This window comes from Stegodyphus dumicola, chromosome 12, assembly GCF_044657685.1.
Source record: "Stegodyphus dumicola isolate Sdum_Otavi_A_Nest chromosome 12, ASM4465768v1".
Classification (NCBI taxonomy): domain Eukaryota; kingdom Metazoa; phylum Arthropoda; class Arachnida; order Araneae; family Eresidae; genus Stegodyphus; species Stegodyphus dumicola.
In genome coordinates, this window is record NC_140779.1 from 44936207 (window position 1) to 44952394 (window position 16188).

The 16188-nt window shown below is 31.0% G+C and overlaps 1 protein-coding gene across 2 annotated transcripts in view; it reads right to left on the reverse strand.

Annotated features, from left to right (window-relative positions):
• Positions 1–1583: 1583 nt before the first annotated feature.
• The window catches only part of orb (polyadenylation element binding protein orb), a 40917-nt gene continuing 26312 nt past the window's right edge, over positions 1584–16188 (reverse strand). For both annotated transcript variants that reach the window (XM_035357761.2, XM_035357762.1), the window contains exons 6-12: positions 15733–15952; positions 12920–13033; positions 8844–8933; positions 8617–8747; positions 4051–4249; positions 3838–3932; positions 1584–3185 (exon numbers count right to left, since the gene is read on the reverse strand). In XM_035357761.2, the coding sequence (XP_035213652.1) occupies positions 3003–3185; positions 3838–3932; positions 4051–4249; positions 8617–8747; positions 8844–8933; positions 12920–13033; positions 15733–15952 (1032 nt within the window). In that variant the 3' untranslated portion in view covers positions 1584–3002. The remainder of the gene's footprint in view (positions 3186–3837; positions 3933–4050; positions 4250–8616; positions 8748–8843; positions 8934–12919; positions 13034–15732; positions 15953–16188) is intronic.

Genomic DNA, 16188 nt, shown 5'->3' on the forward strand with positions numbered 1-16188 from the left:
AATATATTTTTTCAGCATTTCTTTACGCAACTGAAAAATAATCATTGTAAAATGTAATGGTGATACTAAAGTTTTTCAGATTTTGTTTAGATGGTACATGTCGGTAAAAAGGTTGAGAACCACCGTGTTATAAGTAAGCAGAACTACGAGTTAGGATGCTAAATGGTATTTGTAAAATGAGTAGGAAACAATCTTGCAGGCAATATCACACTTGCATATTATTAAAAGCAATTTCTTATTTTAAAATCATTTAAATTTTTCCATAGAGTAAAGCACAAATAAAATTCAGTGAAACAAGTTAGTTACTTACAGTGAAGTTTCCTTATATTGCATTTTCTTAGTTATTAGCAAAATAGAATACTCACAAAAACTGAAAAGTCAGGCACTTTACCTTGGAATTCTGATGTTACACTTTTAACTCTCAAACATCTGCTAACAAGTTTTGTCTAGTTTATATTATGAAAAATTCAATGTTAATTGATATACACATAAAAATTTGGTAAATATGCAACATAAGTGGTTTAAATACATTAAAATTTCATCACACCAATAAATACAGCGATTTATCAGTCTGAATTTGTTACTCTAACATTGTTTCTTTAAGGTTAAGATACATTCATGTAAACCAATTAATTAATGCTAATTTTGTTTCAGACATTATTTATAATAATTTTTTATGTTCACAACTGGGTTCCTTTAAACTTCCTAATTTTTGTGAACGACTTAAGTGTGCGAAATTTCTACCGTTCAATTTTCTAAAATTTAATGGCAAGTTATGGCTCGAAAACAACGCCAGCATTGCTATAACATAGCATACAAGGTACATGTGATTGCATATGCTAAAGAATATGGAAACAGGACTGCAAAGAGGCATTTTGGGCCACCACCAACTGAGAAAAGAACTGCGCAATAGCCTGAACTTGAGGCAGAGCTGAATACTTAGATTCTAGATCACAGAAAAGCGGGACTTTCAGTCTCTACAAAAATGATTTCCATCAAGCGAAAGCGATAGTGACTGATAGAGAGATTGCCAGTTTTACTGATAGTTATCATTGTATTCATGATTCATGAAGAGAAACGAGCTATGTACGAGGACTAAAAATATCACAAAAGATAGCAGACGAATACGAAGAAAAAATGATTGAATTTCATTGATTAGATATCAATTCCTCAGACATTTGATGTGCCCCTCAAACAAAACTGTATATTCCAATTATGCTAAAGCTTCACAGAACGAAAAAACTCGCTACACGGGTCTTGAGTTGTCTGGGTTTTGATGAAGAATATTAAAAAGTGTTTTTTTCCAGACAGATTTAGTACTTGCAGAAAGTATTACTTTGTAGTTATATTACTTTATATTTAAAATACTGTAAATTCATTATAATGATCAGTAATAAAGTCTTATCATTCAAAAACATGTACAAAAAAAGGGGGGTGCATCTTACAGGCCGTTATAAATATGTATAAAAAGGGGTTGCATCTTGTAGGCCAGTGCGTCCTATACACCGGCAAATACTATATTATTAGAAATAAGGATGTTACATGTATTTATGTCGGTATATAATATAAAAATTAACTTCAAATAAACCATCAACTTTATAATGCTTTATTAATCTATTGGAAAACAAAACAGCCAAATACATTTGTATTTCATTATACAATTAAAACAATTTCAGCAAAAGTAAGAGGGTCATGGAATGCACAGTACCCGTATTGCACACAGAAGCTGCTGTGCTTTCGAAAAATCAAATTTAAATTGCTACATTTAAAATTAGATTCTTTAATATGTTAATTAGACTTCAGAGCACATAACCACAGTCACCAGCTTTGTTAAGAATTTCAATAATCATCACAACATGACTATGGTGCTGCCACACAAACATCAAGTGATTTAAAGGCAATTGATAAAATCTAGAAAAGGCCATTTTGTTTCCTGGCTAGCTATACACAAGGAACTTCAAATGACTAGCCTTGACAACTATGGCAAGTAGTTAGGCACATGGACATGGAAGATAATGCTAAATATTAAATTTCTTTGCAGTTAAGAACATTACTACCCAGTGAAAAAAATGTATTTGCCTCACTAAAAAATAAAAAGCAAAAATGCTTTCTGATGAAAGTTAAGATCACATGAAACAAACTTCCAAAATTCATATAAACTAAACAATGATAAACAATCAAATAAAGCTAAGAAAATTAAACAAAGTGGCAAACGTTTCCAACGTAGCCCATTAAGAACATTTGTGATTAAATAACAATGTAAGGTTAAAAAACATGAACGAGTATCTAGCATTTAATGTAGAAAAGGCAATGAGACAAGTTTTATGCATAAAATTCAATGCCAATGTGAACATCAGCAATAAGTATGGGGTGCAGAGAAGATACAGCACAGATCAGAAGTGTTCACAGTTAAAATTCTTATAAGCTACATACATACAATAAATGCTTTTTAAAGTCCAAAAAGGCTGCTTGATAAGGTTACTTTAAAATCCAAAGATTAAATACTATTATTGTTTTCTTACTAATGTATCAACACATTTCTAGCAATGCGTAATATTGAAAGCCCGCACAGCCATGGTACCATAGAAAAAACAATTAAATATAATCTTTGGTAGCCCCCAAAATAACTATCCCATTAAACAAGCTCTTCTTGATAAAAACTAAAAAAGCTGTAAGAATATATGAAGTGACTTCTCGTCACAGTTTAAACATAAAATATCACGTCATTTTCAGTTTTTTTAACAAAATTCTTGCATAGAAGGAACTTTGTACAACAGAAATATTAACATAAAAGACTTCTTCTGAAGTCGTCCGATCAAACATTAGTTTTGGAACGTTACACCAACAATGAAAGTTCCTGTTTAACAGCAAATGAAAAGGCCTGCCAGTACATAAAAACACATTCCAATGAACATACATTGAAACAGGGGCAAAAAGAAATATCTGGCAGGTGCTTCCAAGCTAATTGCATGTGCAGTTATCAGTTCGTCATTCAGGAACATTTAACGGTTTGTCTTGTTACGCATCAGAGGTTTGTGATTCCGGTAAGTATCCACCGAGTGCTGCCATTGCCAGCAACTGCGACAGAAGTATCTAAAGCAAGCAGCATCTCTGCAGAATATTGGCCCTTGTTGAATCTGACAGCTAGAACAAATTGCATCTTCTAAATAAGGATCCACTTGCACCTGAAAGAAAATGAAACTCATGAATTTAAAAACTTAAAATGCATATATAAAGAATACATACAGAAGCTGATAAAATTTCATTATTATAGACAAAGCAAAATTATACATTTATTAATTTATACAATTTCAAACAGTCTGAAAGTAGAACAATATAATTTATCAAGTATTAAATTGATAATTTTTTATTCAAATTAAACAAATGTTACGTTAGAAACTTCAAAATTTAATACATATATTTATTCTGGTATTTTTCTGTTAACAGGGAACCATCTAGAGCCAAACACTTGAGCGAAATTTAACTCAACAGCGGCAATCCAAACATGTGAAGCTTAAACAAATATGAAAATGATGCATCGTAATATATTTATGTTTACGATACATATTGCCAAAGCTGTGAAGTTTAGATTTTTTTAAAGCAAGAATGGATAATGATACACACAATATTTAGTTTTGGCGTAATACCATAATTGCAAATTCAGCATAGTGCATTGCTTAAGTTAAATACTGCATAACTATTAAGGGGATATAGACAGGAAAATAAATTTGGTGACTGGTGCCCTATTAACAGACTTTATTACTGCTCATATTAGGAACAAGATAATAAATTAAATTAAAATTCCTTAAACTAATGTACATAAGAAAATAAAAATACCTTTTTAGTAAACCTAGGAGTTTTGATTTCAATAAACGCTGCAGAAACAGCTTTCATGTAACTTTTATGGTTATTAAATGTAATTCGCCCAGAACCTAAGTAAAAGTAAATTTATAAAGATAACTATTTCAAAACCAATTTTATATACTACATTTGAGGACAGATAATAACAGCAGTTAATATTCAAAATATATGATTTGAAAAAAAACTCACCAATAGGATATTTGTACTTGTCAGTATCAATCCCAGCATAAACAACTCCTCCAAACAAATCGTTCATTACTAAAGCTAAACCTTCTGCATTTAACATCCCATGTAATGCTCCAACAAAAACAGTTTTACTTGGATCCAGTCGCTGGGAAGGACAGTGTACAAAATTGCTATCACTAATGACCCATGGTATAACCTGAACCTATAAAATAACATTTATACAGTTTAAATGTTCAAAATAATAACAATGCAGTGTATAATAGAATTAGCACACTTTGAGCTGTAAATGAAACATTCATTAGTGTAAAAATTATGTAGGACCATTTTACTGGACTTCACAGATAATTACTTCAGGAACTTTAAGACATCACTTAATGAATCAAAGGTATATGGTAATTTTATATCCAGTCAGTCAACATCTGTCAAAATTTTGCTATTGTTAAACTGTGCATTCCCACACTTTTTCTCTTCAGAATAATTCAGCACACATGCACATATAAAAATTAAATTCTATCAATAATTTAAACTTTTCATCCCATCGTGAAATTAAGACTTAACAGGATAATTTTAAATTAAAAACTAGAAATGATAAATTTTAGAAAAGCATGTCTGATATTGAGGCAAGCTGAAAGTATGCCTCATTCATACCAAGTTAAAAAGTTCTGGAACAAGAAAATAAAAAGTGCTACTTTAATAAACAAATCAAAGCAAAATAGTTTTATAACTTCAGAGGCTACAAAAAAAAAAAAAAAATTGCTCACAATGGACTACCAAAAACTGCTTACAAACAAAACAAAAATTTCACGTGGCATTTTATTAGAGTGAACTGAAATCAAACTTGTACAAATAATTTTAATTACACTTGCATTCATAAAAATCTCAGCCATAGCTCTTGAACTTCATACTAACATTTACAGATAATAAGGATAATTTTGAATAACTTTATTTTACATCTTCATATATAACTGAGCTCTGTTCAAATTATACCTAGAAATATTCATTTTCAGGTATTTATACATAAGGGCAAATATTCTTAATGGAAATTAGATACATGTTATCAATACAAACTATAAAAAAACAAAAATGTAGACCTCAAAGATTCTTTTTCTTTTAGCAGAAAAGCTAGCGAAACGATCATGATAAAAGAAACAAGTTTAAACATCACTTTAACTAGCAAAATATTTAATATATACATTCTGACTTCAGCCTCGCATTGTACACCTTAGGCACCTATGATAGATAACCACATGTGACATACACCTTACTCTGGCGAACTGTGGTGGGAATATTGGGTTCAAAGTTACAAAAAGATATTTCCATTAAATTAAGATTCTTATTTAGTATCTAGTTTCTACTTTAACATTTGTCACCAGAAAAATAATTTCGCAAAGAAAAGGTGTATTACAATTAACTATGAAACCAGGACGGGTAACCGTAGAAATAGGTATACATCATAGATAATTCTGAAATTGAAATGCTAAAAGGAGAAGAAATTTAGGTATGTATTTGTCTTATTACATCGATAACTGTCCACATAAATTACAGAATAAAAAAAATAATGGTTTTGGTAATTTTAATCATGAAGTCTAAAATCTGACAAAATTATGGACCCACAAATCTAGTGTTAAAATGGTCATACATGAAGATAAAAAATTTGTTTTACCTTCAAAAATGCTATTATCTATGTCAGAAGCTACATTTATCAGACCACATTAAAATCTGGTCAGCTGGGTCATCTCGTACATCATGCAGTTTTTACTCATTAAAAGTAAGAAGGTTATAAGATAAACTATCTGCTCAACTTGCTATAAAAAGCTGGCAGTATTTTTTATCTTTTACTTATTTTTAGTGCAAGTTTCAAAGAGTACAGTTAAATTTTAAGGCATTTTTTGAAAGCTAAATAGTGGCCAAAAGTACATTCCATATTTTGCTTAACAATTTCAATTAAATAATTATTAATGCAGTATATGGACATCAGGCAATAAATATAAGGCAGTGTCAACAATGAAGTTGGAAAATAATCTAGAAGATAAGCCTTTTCCTCTATGAGCTGTAGTGCTTGACAAGAACCATCAGCATAGCATGGAACTAATCCCAATTATTAATAATTGACTATGAAGGACAGTTATATTAGGAAAACTACTCCAATTTTGAAAAATAAGTGTAAAAACTGCATTTCCTATGAAGACCAATACACACATTTTGGTGAATACAACCAATGATTTGCATAGATAGAATAACAATGCATTCGACATTGGCTCTGGCATTTCAGCATACAGTAACAATACTGTCCAGAAATTTTTAAACAGATTCGAAAGACCCTCCAGGGTTTTAGAAGTTCCTAATACATTATCTATAAAAAATACAGCAAAAAAGGTACATAATAAACAAAGACTGTCCATGTTTAATAAGCACTTACCAAATAATATATATATGCATAATCAGTGAAGTGCTTAAATATCAGTCCTGAATCTAAGATCCTGCTGCACAAATTCAGATGTTTCACAACTGATACCAATGATTACACAAAGATACTTCTTTGCAACTCTGCTAAATTACATAGCAAAGGAGATATGAACGTATGATCTTTGAAATAAATATATATATACAAAAATAATAAGGTCATATATGAAGGGAAGATTTATCTAGAAGCATATCTAGTACAATGACCAGAAAATTCAGCATTAAGCAAAACCTTGCTAAAAAATTAAGTTTGACTTCACAGTTGCAGTACGACTTATCAACACCTCATTTGTAAAGTAAAATGGTCTACAGCAGCTAAATCAAAAATTCTATAATGGGATTTATGGGTGAAGATTTGGAAAGATTATGTACCAATATGAACACTTTTCTGCTATTTTGTTAACTGTATTTTACACCTTCAAAACCTTGGAAATAATTATTAATTATTAAAACGATTTTACATAGCTAAAAGGTATGAAACTATGAAATATAGTTACTTCCAGCAAGAATTTCATGAATAGTAGAAATAATAATCATGAATAGTAATGAACATTTTGAAATTATAATAAATATTCCATGAAACAAAAATTTACGAAATCAAGTTTCCAGAAATTATATCTGCATGCAGCACTATGCTAGTTTTCAGTACATGATATAATAACTTGGCTTATTAAAATATAGCCTTTAAATATGAAAATATTTTACTAGAGACGTATTTTCATTTGCCTGAAGAACTGGGATATTTATAATGAAGAAGCAGAACATTATGACCACCTAATTCAATAGTGCATTATGCAATCTTTGGCTTGCAAAACAGCTGCAACTTGCCTTAACATGCATGCCACATGTTCTTGCTAGATGACTGGAGAAAGGTTGTACTAAATGTCTATGCAATGGTCATGCAAAGTGGAGATTTTCCAATACAGTGATATTCAAGGTCAGAGTTGCCACTCCACAACATCCCAAATGTGCTCTATCAGGTTAAGACACGGCAAGTAAAGGTGGCCAGAACATTAATTGGAATTCATCATTATACTCCTCTAACCACTCTCATTTAAGCCTAGTGATATAGGACATTGTCCTGCTGGAAGATTCCCTTTCCAGTTAGGAAGATGGACACCACATAAGAGTGCAACTAATCCGCAATTACGTTCAGATAACCAGCAGTGCTCATGGCATGTTCTATCGCAACTAAGGGTCCCAGAGCCACCCATGAGAATGTCTCCTAGAGCATAATACTGCCAGCACCAGGTTGTGTATGACCTGCTGTACGGGGGTGAAACAACTATTATAAGACCAGGCAACTCTCATCCACTTATCCGTGGCCTAGTCTCAACATTCATGGGCCCACTGTAGACGTAGTTGGCAATGACTCTTGGTCAACAGAGCCACACGAGTGCGATGTCTGTTGTGCATTCCAATATCCAACAATGTCTACTGAACTGTTATTCTGAAGTACTTGGACTTGTACTTTATTGGGCTATCAGCTGAGTCACTGTCTGGCACCAATTTTACAAGATAGTCTCCAATGTCCTTTTTATTTGATCATGCATTGATGTACAACACCTTGTTGGCTACAGCTGGTTTCACCATCATTTACCCACTTTGCATAAATACCAACAGCAGACTGTAAACAACCTACCAGCTGTTCAGTTTCGAAAATACTTTTTCCAAGTCTTCGGACCATTAGAATCTGCTCTCTATCAAATTTGTTTAGATCAGTAGCCTTTCCAATTGCTCACAAAAGTTCAAGTATAATTCCTTACCTTCTCTAGCAGCAGCTAAATACCATTCCCTTTATGTCATCCAGAAGAGTTTTACTGATAAATGTGGGGATGCTCATGTTTTGGCTTATCAGTGTGCATGCACGAAACCAAAAAATGTAAAGCAAGTCACTTAAGTCAGAAAGGAAAAAATTATTGAAAAATTATAAATTTGAAACTTAAGCTTTAGCCAAAATTATACTCAAACACAGTTAAATCTAGAGTTTTTATAATTAGGTTTTTCATATTTTGATAATAATTTAGAAGTATTGTAAGAAACCAAGGGCATTTTTAAAACACATGCAAGATTATAATTTTAGAAATATTCAAAAAGTAACCTTACCTCTTTCGATCGCATTCTCCTAGATGAAATTTTAAAGTACCAATTTCCACCATTGCTATAATCATGAGTACAAGCTTGAAGCAGAGCTTTGACGTGTTTCTCAGCTTCAAAAATTATGTAAACATACCCGGCTGAAAATAAAAATTGATTAATAAAGATGCATGACACAAATCAACTATATCAGAGACAAATTAAATTTCACCTTTAGCCTATAAAAAATCTTTTACCTTTAGGAGGATATGAGGCACTACGACTATCTTTTCCAGGCCATAAAATTTTAATTGGTCCAAAAGGAGCAAATGCTTCAACAAGGCCAGCTGTAGGAAAAATTTACAGAAAATTTCAAGGCAGGAAAATTTTACTTTAAGTCCATTATATATGTTACTTTAACGTGGTATCCCTTCAATATAAATATTTCATAACTTACTTTCAAACACAAGAAAATTATTTTAATACTAATATTTCTGCATATTCATCAGAACTTAATACATAAATCAGTTTTAAAATAAGGTCATAAATCACTAATATATTACTGTGCTCATTTTTATAATTTAAAAATGAAAAAGATTCAAAAGCCTTTGAGAACTGATCTGTACAACCAGGCTATGTGAATAAGTGGCATTTCAAGTTTTTCTCAATCTTACTCTTTTGAAGTGACTGTTAACAGCAATATTTTAAACCAATGTAAATGCAACTATCAAATTATCAACTTTTATTCCTAGCCTACTAAATATAATTTCACAATTTATGTACAGTTCTGCCAACTCAGATGACAAACCTAGCAGCTGTATTTTATAAAGCCATTTAGAAATTACTTTGCTTTATATAATATTTTATTTTGAAAATCATTATGATCTAAAAGAAAACAAGCATTAGAAAACTTGCAAGCTGGAAAGAAATTTCGCAGTATGCTTCTCAAAGGGTTAAACGAAATACAATAGAAACCTCTCACCTACCGTTCAGTCTCTTAGTTTAAAATACTGAAAACATAATATTCTTTAAAACTATTATCTCAACAAAGTTTTTACGACTATGGCTGCACTTTACTTTTTAAGGATTCTTTTTCAACTGAAAAGTTTATTGACCATTTATACTGTAAAATATAGTATAAAAGATGTCTTCACATCAAAAATATACACTTAGTATAAAAGATATCTTCACATCAAATATACACTTCTAGTGTTGGTATATATTGTATATTTTATCTTCACATCAAAAATATACAATATATACCAACATTAAAGTAACATGAAAATGTATAACATACTAACCGAAATATACATAAATTGTATGCAACTTCCAAAAAATAGCAACTACAAGTTCACAATAACACAAACAAGAATGAAAGGAAAAAGACCTAAAAATCTGTGATAATTCTACATGCAAACATAAATTTTGTACTACCTTCGCATACTTTTGTGCAAGAGCATTGCAAACTGTTATATCTGTACAAGTGTACAGCAGTTAAGTGCATTATACAAATACATTCCATATCCAGTAAGACTAATTGATCATGTCATAACCAAAGTTCCTTCAAAAAATTTTTATACTAAATAAGTATTATGTAAATATCAGCACTATCCTGCATTAACAGAAATGTAAGGCCAACTGCATATATGAGCAAACAAATATGAGGTACTACCTCATTACAATAGTAAATGATTATACAGCAGTTTCTAAGAGAAAAACATTTACGTTCATTTCATTCATTTTGTAGCCTCCCCACTATCATACAGGATATATTTCTCACTTATGTAGATAAGCATGCCACATTCTTGGCACAAAAAGAAATGTTAAAAATCATACTGCAAAATGTTACAAAAGGAACAGTTCAAAGTCTTTGTGAATACACAGATTTTCATAGTGATATTTTCTTCTTTAACAGATTCTACAAACAATAGCTCCAAAATAATAGATTTTCAATATGACAGTTTTTAAAGTTGAATGAAGTATTAAAATTTATAAAGGATTTGGATGAAGATGACATTTTATAACTTTCATCAGATGACGATTACACTCATGCAGCAAACCCACTTGCTGGAATGTAAACCAAGGTCAAACTATTACTGTTCAGTAGTTTTACTGCATTGCAGTTCATGGGCCAATTGGATATCTATGGAGAAAATTTTTGTCGATTTGCTCCACGGCACTAATACGTTTTGCTACTGCGTGGTCAGATTGATGAAATCCTTCAGCAATTACACGTTTATTACTGCTTAGTGTCACTGCAAGTCTCATAACCCATCAGAATGAACTTTTTTGGAAAAAAATTCTCGATGTTAATTTAGATAAATATAACAAACTTCATGTAAAGAATAGGTATTTTCGGCTATCCACGTCATAGTAATGTACGAAGGTTGATAAAAGAATGCACTTAAACTTATTCTTGGCAAAAATTAATAATGAAAAAATATTCTTAAATAAACACACATATAATCCAACTGTTTCTGCCACTAAATAAACTGTTCATATGATTTTAAAAATCAATGTATGTATTACATCTTATAAAAGAAAATTATTAAATTAATAATGAAATTTTATATTTTTTTGGCAGGGAAAGGAGAGGCTCTTAAAATTCCTTTCCATTACTACATTTAAAAATGTTCCAAAATTTCTACAACACATTCTATGTTCAATGTTTTTATATATAAAGTAATGCAAAAGCTCAGTATTATAATATCAGGAGAAAATGCAATTAAAAATTCTATTTGAAAATATAACCTTTTATCTTCAATGTTCTCTTCAACTGAATTTGCTACAGCATTTTTACGATGAAACCATTTCACTCTTGAAGAAGTATTAGAAGTACAAATAAATCTCCATTTGAAAAAAAATGGTACCGCCAATAAGTTATGGTTAAAACTGAAGTAAAACATCACATTGTTAAGTTGGATATGTCCTAATGCAAATGACAGTCATTTGAGGGAACTTTGACCAACTACATTAATTTCAAGAAATCTGTGGCTGAGATATCGATTGTTTGGTGAAGCAGCCTTAAAGTGAAAGATGTTGTAAGTGGTCTCAAAAGTTTAAGAACGGTGAATTTAACGTTGAAGACAAAAAATGTGGCAGAAGGATAAAAGAATATAAAGATGCAGAATTGGAAATACTACAGAATGAAGTTTCATACCAGAAGCAAGTAGAACTTGCACTTACATTAAGAATGACTCAACAAGCAGTTTCACGTCATTTAAAACGATTGGGAATAATTCAAAAGCAAAGAACTTGGTTTTCATATGAGCTGAACCTGAGAAACATCGAATGCCAATTTTTTATACATTAAATGCTGCTTATCAGGCATAAAAGAAAAGGTTTTTGTATTGTATAGTCACTGGTTATGAAGAATGGATTCTCTATGATAACCATAAAAAGAAATCATGGCTTCAACACCGAGAGCCAAGTTAAATATTCATGAAAAAAATCGTACATATATAGTGGGATCAACTTGGTGTCATGTAATTAAGAGTTGCTCAAACCAAACAAAATTATTACTGGGGCTTTCTACCAAACAAAAAGTGAACCCAGCATTCAAAGAAAGAAAAATACACCTACTCCATGCATGACAAAATTATTCTTCGGTATGTCCACATGTTATGGTGCCAGTCAAAATTTTCAAATGAGAAATTTTGTTTCTCTCACTGTATTCATCAGACATTGATCTTTCCAATTACTACTTGTTTTGATTTAAGACACATGGCATCTCTAAACAGCACTTATCATATGAACATACCAAAAATTGGATTGATTTATGGACAGCCTTGAAAGATAACAGCCAGAAAGATGAGAAAAAGTAGTGGCTAGCGATAGACAATATTTTGAATAAAACATAACTCTATTTTACAATAAATACCCAAGTTCTGATAAAAAGATGAGGATTTATTTGTACTTCTGACAGAGTCACAGAAAACTTTCATTTTTTCACAAATAATGTTATTCAAAGCAAGCTTAGGTATTAAATATGAAATGAAGAACATGTGAGAACTTTTTTAAACATGAAATACTAAGTATAACTGCAGTCTTATTTATTCTTTACATTATTTATCAGCATAAGCACTAAAATACAAGAGCATTTAAGGCAGGGTTTCTTAAAACTCATTTTTATTACTATTCTTACATCTCTGAAAAATTTAGGGATTTTTAAGAAGAATGTTCACAACACATTGCCTAGATAATAAAAACAGCATATTCTATTTATTTATGAACATTTTGCATTCTCCAATAAACTACAACTTTATTTACACACAATGAAATTATGAAAGCTACATAAGAAAAAATAACAAGTATAAGAATTGAATATATATACCTTCCGTTATATCCCAAGGAACACCTCCCAAAAACACTTTACAGGAATAAGTAGGGTTCTTATGAGTACGAGGAGGTAAATGACCACTCCATGTACAATTAGCTTCACAAAATGCTACAAATAATTCAAAATAAAGAAGAAATTAAAAAAATTTTCATGGCAGACATATTTTACGTAGACATACCATTATTCAATCTTCAAAATTTTTGAAGAAGTCAGACTGAACATTCACATTATCTATTTCTGCATAGACCAATAAATACAAGAATATAATTTCTACAGGCAAAAAATAAAAATATTACTGAAAAAGGCAGTTTTTGACAACGTTCTTTTAATTTCTATTTCTCAAACAGAAATGCTATCCTGTATAAAAATTGACTAGCATAAACTATTACGATTGATTATGCAATATTAATGCAGAAGCTTATTTCCTAATTTTAAAAAGGATTATAAATTTATCTATTAAAAATCTACTAACCAGGAATAAAAGAAACATTGCTACTGCCAAATGCTATGACATTCTTTAATAACATATTTTGTAATAGCCAAAATATGAGAACAGCCAATAAACGAGAAATCTTAAAAGAAAAAGAACTTGATAGAAATTAATCAATATAGCGTTTTGTTAATTTTTATGATTATAAAGCATTACATAACAATATTAACTGCCCTAATGGAGAATTAGCATAAGTTTACCAAAATATTTTAGCTTGACTTTAATACTCAGCTCATTTTTTTAACTTATGTCAACATCTAGCGAGCATTTCAATATTTGACACAGAATATTAAAATGCATTAAAAAATATCTAAAAATGAAAAAGCCAAAACAAAAAAATTCACATATTTTATCATTCAGTATCGATTTTCAATTTTAGGCACATGCGCAGATCAACGTTTTACAATGGATTCAATACCATACAAAGTTCGAGATCCGGACTCGTCGGGACTTCTGCGATTCTGGATTTTTCCAGTTTTAGATCATCAGTTTAAATCTAGTAAGATGGCATGTAGAAATTATAAAATATGAAATCATGATTTATGAAATAATGAAGCATTTATGATGTCATGAGTATCAAAATTTACACAAAAAAGCTTAGTTTACTTTATTAAACATTTCTTTCAATGCAAGTTGCTACATTTTTTTGTGCTAATACTTGCTCTTTAATTCTATAAAATAGACAATTTCTTGTTCAGTTACATTCTTGATCTCCTGCAATTGCTGTGTCGAGAATTCCGACTAACTCGTCAAGTCGATCGAAATTTTAGTTTTTAGTAACCTCTGTCTCTTTCTTCACTATCAGTAGTTGTCTTTTATGGATCTAGATTACACATACATTCTGATACTACAGATTTCGTCATCCATTAATTGACTGGAAGAGCATTGTCATCACAATGAAACACTTTTACATGATCTTCCTTTATTACCACTACTCCCCATTTCTTTACAAAATCAATGAAAAATTTCACCTTTGGTTTGCAATATCTGAAAACCATTAAAATTTGCAGCTATCATCATAAAATTTAACTATCGTTTATTATATATACTTGGTTATGGATTACGAGATTGGCAACTAATGACAAGTTGTTCCGCTAAATTTTATCTTCTATTGCGCACCGAGATAATTAAGCCTGAATTGTATTAGTTTAGTTATCTTATATATATGCGGTTTAAGTGTTTGTCTGCGATAGTTTATCGATTGTTTGCATAACTGTAAATTGTTTTATTCCCCGTGCAGTGCAGCACGACAAATATTATGAAAAAGCTAAGCTGGAAAAATTATAAATACAAGAGCATGTGCATTTAACATTTAATAAATAAATTCAACATCTATATATAATAGAATTCGGAAATATGCAACCGGCAAAACCCAGCAATGATGTAAAAACAAATGAAATAAATATATTATATGCGGCTTAAGTGTCTGTTGGTCGCCGATAGTTTATTGGTTGCTTGCGTAACTGTACTAGCCAATGGGGGTGAAGTTGCCACAGCACAGAGTTGCCGTTTCAATTGAGATGTAGACAATTTCCTGTAAAACTTGCCTTTGCTATGACCATCAATAAGCCTTAGGACCAAATGCTTAAGTGCGTTGCCATTTTTTTACCTCAGCCTGCATTTGGACACTGTCAACTTTATGTTGCCTGTTCAAGAGCTCGTGAAAAAATGGACGTAAAATTAAAAATAATTGATGATCCTCTGCAAGGCGAGCTTAAAAATGATGGAAAGATCTACACAAGAAATGTTATGTACAAAGAGATCTTTGACATGTGAATTAACATTTTATTATTTAAATCACCTTTATTTATTGAGCTAGCAGTAGCTCTTAAGAAATGTACCACCAGTGGTTTCCTTTATTGCACTGTACTTTAAGTAATTAAGCAAGTAGAAAGAGGGGAAACCCCGTGGGACAGTAAATGAAGGTGCGTCCTCGCTGCCTGCCCTGGGTAATTCAGTTTGAATTAGCAGACACCTTTGCACAAATCATTTTAATTACAATTTATAATATCTAAAACAGCGGTTATTTCGTATGACCGCTGGGCTTTCTAGTTTATTATACTTATGTGTACTTCTTTCCCTTGTTTAAGGCTTATCCAAGTCCTGAATAAATAAATTCCCCATATACTTAAGGCTTATTGAAAGCCGGTACTAGGTATCTTACCAATAATAAATGATGCAATAAATGACTACTTAGTTCCAAATGCTCTAGCATTCAAATGAAATCTTTCTATTATAGAATTTCCAAGAAATTCAAAAATTCTTAACATTTGATGTTTATAATTGAAGTGAAAATTTAATAAATATTTAAACTCACCAGCAGCATTTCGATACAGCCGTGCAGCTCTTTCAATAGAATCCAAATCTCCATAATTGGCATTTAAAACTGAATTTACGGCCCACCTTCGATCTAGGAAAAAAGGTGAAGAAACAACTGGCATATCTACATCATTTCGACATGTAAGGTTACCATTTAAAGGTGATGCAGAAGTGACTCCTGATCCCGTACCAACAGTTGTTCCCAAATTCAAATTGTTCTGCAAATATATTTAGATACACTATTCATAACAAAAAATAGGTTCAATCAATACAAGTTAAAATAGCATTTTTAGGTATATTTTTTCAAATTTAACACATAAAACTAACATTATATCATACAGATACTCAGCCTTACTCGAGAATATACTGAAGTTTTCAAAAAATAAGATGCAAACAAATAAAGACAGGAGGGGGAGGCCAGCTGAAGATCTTAGACCAAGTACTCTGTGCCCCC